Genomic DNA, 6,158 nt, shown 5'->3' with positions numbered 1-6,158 from the left:
TTTTTTCCTTCTTTTTTATTTTCCCTTTCTTTTTTTTCTTCCTCTTTTCTTTTTGATCGTGTATCATACGAGAGGTTAACACGTATAGTGGGATTGATTCGGAAACTCCTGAACGGAGGGAGATGACGCGTTCTTGAAGACGAGATGAATACGGACGTGGGCGATGATTCATAGAAAAGTTTTCTGAGATGCATGTATAGGTCGCATGCCCGTGTATCTATACTACCTGCTTATTTCGATGTTAATCCACGTCTTCCTTTTCCCAACGAAATAATATCTATATCTTACGAATTATCTTATTAATCGATTTACATTTAAACTATGGAGACTATTATATTTGTTTCTTAACTGTGAAAACAGAGACACAAAGCAGAGAAGGAGAATCGTTTTGGAGTTCTTGGTAGGGGTGATAGGTTCGTAGAACACGTCCGGGTGCCTTTGTTCTGAACCGACGACGACGACGACGACGATGACGACGACGACGACGACGACGACGACGACGACGACGACGACGACGTCGAGGACACACAAGTGTTCCCGTACATTTCTCGACGCGTTAAAAGCGTGGCCATATATACCTGAGTCGATACATCATCGCAATGTACGTTTGTGTGTATGTGTGTACACCGGCATTATGGAAAAGAGCAAGGGAGAGAGAGAGAGAGAAAGAGAGAGAAGAGAGAGAAAGAGAAAGAGAGAGAGAAAGAGAAATAGAGGGGCCGCCTGGTATTCACGTATTTGTGTTACTAATAGAAGTCTAAGTCGACGGCAGCGAGTGGTCGACGAGCGTGTATTATTCGTCGATGAATTATTACACCTCACCAAGGATCCCGCGCGGCTTTCTTACATAACCACCTACCTCGCTCTCATCTTTCCGCTATAGTCCAGTAAAGCATTTTGAGCGAAACGAACGTCGCTGCCGCTACTACTCCACTTTCGTAGAGAACATTTTTCGTTTCAAGAGAAAATACACGTCTTGCATCTCGATGATAGCCTGTGTCGCCTGTGTCGCGTATATAGGTATGTGTGTGTATGTATGTATGTGTATATATATATATATCATACGTATATATGTGTGTACGTAGGCATGCGCGCGCGCCCCTGTGTGTATGTTTGTGTGTGCGTATAGAATCGAAAGCGACGAGACGATCGGATATCGTTTTACTTTCGCCGGAAAGTTCGAAGACCTTTTTTTCTCGGTCGTTCCTTGCGTTAGCCGAAGTTTTCTACCCCCTAGGAACAAACTGTTGCTTAGATCGTTATCGCGTACGATACGGCCGAACGAATTTGCCGTTCTAGCAGTCGTATTTCGAGAGAGTCGATGGAATTAGAAGCGTTCCTTGCTACGGAACGAGAATTGTTTACATTCTTTCTTTCTTTCTCTTTCTCTCTCTCTCTCTCTCTTTCTGACTCTGCCTCTCTCTCTCTTTGTTTTTATTTTTCATTTTTCAAAATAGTACGAGCCAGAGTACCAGCATAGAATTTCACTGGAGTGATATCTAACGTGAACGTCGATTTACGACTTACGAGTAAACCTGTGGAAACAACAATGACGAATAAACAACAATTTCTTGTATATAACAACTGAGCGGAAGGGAAAAGATCGCCTAATGTAGAGAAGTTCGGCTCTTAGAATATGTGAATGTTGGGAGCGGGTCGCTTACACAGAACGACCTATTTTCCGAGCGTAATTTTTCTCATTGGTATGCGAGAAAGGGTGAAAGAGGAGAGAAAGAGAAAGGGTCAAAGGTGTAGATCAAGAGAAAGAAAAACTCAAGCTTCTCTCTCTCTCTCTCTCTCTCTCTTTCTTTCCCCTTCTTTTTCATCGTTTCTAAGAAGATCGACGATATCTCGGGATCCGGTAGAGTGCAAACGAAGAAATGTACGAACGTGTGCATGGGAGTTATACACGCGTAACGATATCACAGAGGCGATGACACCGAAGAAGAAGAAGAAGAAGAAGAAGAAGAAGAAGAGAAAGAAAAAAGAAAAGAGAGAAGAGAGAACAGAAGCGGTAATGCAGGTACGTACGTAGAGACGTAGAGATAGGAGTACAGAACACGTGAGGAGGGGCTGAAGAGGGGAGGGGGAGGGAGAGGGAGAGGGGAGTGAGGAGCCATAGGAGCTCGTACCCTTCTAAGCGTACATATACCTATACCTAGCACACCCATGGAAGTTGGTTCTAGGGAGAGATAGAGAAAGAGAGAAGGAGAGAGAGAGAGAGAGAGAGGAGAGGAGAGGAGAGGAGAGAAAGAGAAAACGCAGCCCTTGGTCTCTGCCCTTCCCTGTCCATCGTCCGCACCCCTGTACGTCCCTCACCGTCCACCCTTCACCCTGGTCGACCCCTTACGAGCCTTCAAACGCGTCCTTTCCTACCCGTCCCGTCCAGCGGTGCGGACCCCACGATGAGAAGGACTACGATGAGGATGAGGAAGAAGAGGAAGAGGAGAAGGAGGTAAAGGTGGGAGGGTAGAGAGGAAGAGGACGGCGTTCTGACAGTGACAGACCCTACCTTACCGTCACCACCGTCGTCTACTACGGCAGTGGTATACACGCTCTACTCGGCTTCGCTGGTGCCGCTCGTGGTAGTAGTGCCGCTTAGTTGGTGGGGAGGGTCGAGGGTCGTCGAGAGGTGGGGCGGGGGGTAAAGAGAGAGGAGCGGAGAGGAACGATGTGGGCGCCAGGAGGAGGATAGGGAAGGCAAGTGTGGGGAAAGGAGGGTTCGTTGAAGTGAGAGAGGTACCTAGCGAAGAGAGGATCGAAAGGGGTGAGAACGAGAGAGAGAAAGGGAACGATGGGGAGCTCGGTTGAGGGAGAGAAGGACGCGAGAGTCCTGAAAGGGCGCGGCGAGTAGAGAGGGGAGTATAGTTGGTGAACGAGAGAGAGAGAGAGAGAGATGAGTTGCCTCGTGGTTGGGTCAGAGAGGCGTCGGGAGATCGAGCGAGCACGCAAAAGAGAGAGAAAGAGAGAGAGGGGGGAGACATAGATAGTATGAAAGTGGGAATGAGAGAGAGACAGCGATAGGGGAACGGGAGCGGCAGGACGGAGGGGCGGAGTAGGAGTGCGCGGCGGCGGCGACGAGTGAGTCGGAGGTGGAGGTGGTGAAGGAGGTTGAGGCAGTGGAGGTGGTGGAGGGCGAGGTGGCGGAGGAGGGGGGTAAGAGAGGAGAGGGGGTCGCCAGCGCGTCGCCAGTCGCCAGTTCGCCGTGAGCGCTCGTGATGCGAGGACGTTCTGTGATTTCATCTAGGAGCGTACCGTCGCTTTCTCACCTCGAGCTTTGAGAAGAAAGAGAGGAGAGAGAAAGAGAGATATAGAGATAGAGATAGAGAGAGAAAGAGAAAAAGAAAGAGAGATATATATTATATATATATAGAGAGAGAGAGGAGAAATAAAGAGAAAGAAAGAAAGAAAGAGATAAGGAGAGGGAATCGCGGCTCGCACCGCGTTCTGCTCACGCCTGTCATCCTTTTTCGTGTTGCCGCTTACTTATCGTCACTCGCGCGCGCGATTTGGACTCTGACGAGAGGTGAAAAGACGCGCTGATAGAGGGAGGACAGACAGACGGACGGATAAACAGGAATATAGAGAGTGGGGAGAGAAAAGAAAAAGAAGATTCCACGAACGCGTAAAGCGAGAAAGTGAGAGATAGAGCTTTCCAAAGGTGAAAGAGAGATAGAGAGAGAGAGAGAGATAGATAGATAGAGAGAGAGAGAGAGAGAGAGAGAGAAAGAAAGAGAGAGCTTTTTTTAACGTGCAGCATGTAACGAGAGGATCGGCCTTCGACGACGAGACATAGAGTAACCTTGTTTCTGCGTTCCAACCTACGCTCTTCTCATGACACACACACATATACACAGAGAATACAATCACTCACTCATACACAAATACAAGTCTCTCCCGTAACTCCGTAAGCTTTAGAAAGGAAATACGACGAGCGGAGAGAACGCACGCCACGACATTTTTCCGCTCGAAATACGTAGTATATACGAAGTACATACGTGCGTACGTAGTTCGAAGGTGGTGGAGGTACCGAGAGAAAGATAGAGAGACTAGCGAGAGAGAAAGAGAGAGAAAGAGAAATAGAGAGAGAGCGAGAATATATCACGTTGGAGGATCTCGCGGAGGAGAGAGACCAGCTGATCGTGGATCGCGGATATATACACGTTGCTGCTCTTCGCGCCGGATAAGTTCGCCGCGGCGTGTGTGCGTGCGCGGCTCGATCGTGTCGTCGTCCTACGTCGGCCGCCTACTCCTTTTACTCCTCTTTCGCAGAAGATAGAGAAAGAGACAGAGAGGGAGAGAGAGAGAGAGAGAGAGAGAGAGAGAAAGAGTGGGAGAGAAAGAGAACTTCTCATACGCTTTTGTGACGCTAGCGTGGTGGACAATGACGGATTCGAGCGGACAGATAGTGTGTGTGTGTTAGTTGAGAGATAGAGGAAAGAGAAAGATAGATAGAGAAGACGACAGAAGAGAGAAAAGAAGAAGGGGGAGCATAGAAAAAGAGAGAGAGAAAGAGAGAAAGATAGCTAGATAGACGGAGAACCAAGCGTCGAACTTTGCTACGTGATATCAACGTCAGAGTTGTGCGTGAAAGGAAGATCGCGCGATGCGTTAAAGTGTACGAAAGAGAAAGAACGAGAAAGAGAGAGAGAGAGAGAGAGAGAGAGAGAGAGAGAGAGAGAGAAACGTGGTATAGAAAGAGAGAAAAGAAGAAGGAAGAAGTAGAGGAAGAAGAAGAAGAAAAAGAAGAAAAAAGAAGAAACGATTCGGACGATTCTCGTTGCTTTCCTCTCCGTTCGATCCGACCGAGGGAGAATCTTCGTCGTCGTGGTTAAAGTTGACGCGGGTGGGTGCGCTCCTCCCGCAAAAGGGAGAAAGACGAGGAAAGATAGCGGCGAAGAGAGACGGAAGGCACTCGGCGAAGGGGAGAAGGTACGAGAGGAGTTGAAGAGAGGCTGCACGCGAGAGAAAGAGACCTTTTTTACTCCGTTCGCTGAAAGAGAGAGAGAGATAGATAGAGAGAAAGAGAGAGAGAGAGAGAGATACACATACAGAAAGACACCATACACACACACGAACATATATCTATATATATATATATCCACACACATACGCACATTGAGTGATAGAGATAGAAAGAGAGAGCTGTGTGTGTGTGTGTGTGTGTGAGAGAGAGAGAGAGAGCGAGAGAGAGAGAGAGAGAGAAAGAGGACGCATCGCTTCTGAATATGTCCGCGAAGCGAAAGGCCACTGCCATCATGCAGCACCACAAGGTGAGTCTAATGGAGATCGGCATTGGAACCACGTGATCGACTTCTTTCTTTCTTTCGACGCGACGACGTATGTATGTATGTATGTACGTACTTACTCGTGTACGCATTCTGCGAACGAGCTGACTCGACTCGCGATCGAGTTTGCTTTTCGATCGTCTCTCCCTTCCCCTCCCCTCCCACCCCACCCCAACCCATCCCACCCCTTTATTCCCCTGTCTCTTCTCCGCGCCCTCTTCCACCCTCCTCAACCCTCCTCCATCCTCCTCCATCCTCCTCCATCCTCCTCCCTTACGCCCCTTCACCCGTCAGCCCCTCCCCCCCCACCTTTCTTCTTCCGCTTTCTCTTCATTTTTTATCTATTTTACGAACGAGCTTTAGTTTTGATTCAACTATCTTCATTTCCGTGCTTCGTTCTCTCTTTCTCGCGAGGAACTCCGTTGTCCTTTCGATTGATGATTACGTAAAAAGAAAGAAAGAAAGAAAGAAAGAAAGAAAGAAAGAAAGAAAGAGATAATAAAAGAGAAAGAAAAACAATAAAAAATGTTTCTTTCTCTACGCGTGTACACGAAAAACCTATGCGCTTCCGAGTTTTTTTGTTTTCTTCTTTTTTTTTTTTTTTTTACAGAGAATGTTCTCTTTTTGCCCTTGTGTCTTTCGTTCGCGGAGAAAGAGAGAGGAAGAGCGGAAAGAGAAAGAGAGAGAGAGAGAGAGAGAGAGAGAGAGAGAGAGAGAGAGAGAGAGAGAGAGAGAGAGAGAGAGAGAGAGAACAGCGGCTCGTTACGAAACTCATTATTCCATGGCACCTTTTCCCTTTCTGGAGAGGAAAAGGGGAGTAGAGACAAATGGTATAGTAGTTTTAATTGAAAGAGTTGTTTAATCCGTACT

General features: G+C 47.6%; 1 protein-coding gene across 5 annotated transcripts in view; it reads left to right on the top strand.

The window, feature by feature from the left end:
• The first annotated feature begins 2,002 nt into the window (after window positions 1-2,002).
• The window catches only part of LOC127073054 (nucleolar protein 4-like), a 57,480-nt gene continuing 53,324 nt past the window's right edge, over window positions 2,003-6,158 (top strand). For 2 of the 5 annotated variants that reach the window (XM_051014064.1, XM_051014063.1), the window contains exon 1: window positions 2,003-2,023. In XM_051014064.1, the coding sequence (XP_050870021.1) occupies window positions 2,018-2,023 (6 nt within the window). In that variant the 5' untranslated portion in view covers window positions 2,003-2,017. Of the gene's footprint in view, window positions 2,024-3,192; window positions 5,274-6,158 lie in introns of those variants that run through there. The other 3 variants (XM_051014069.1, XM_051014070.1, XM_051014066.1) reach the window with 2 other exon arrangements.

The sequence above is a fragment of the Vespula vulgaris genome, chromosome 2, assembly GCF_905475345.1.
Source record: "Vespula vulgaris chromosome 2, iyVesVulg1.1, whole genome shotgun sequence".
Lineage (NCBI taxonomy): Eukaryota > Metazoa > Arthropoda > Insecta > Hymenoptera > Vespidae > Vespula > Vespula vulgaris.
This window is presented reverse-complemented; position numbering and strand designations above follow the sequence as displayed.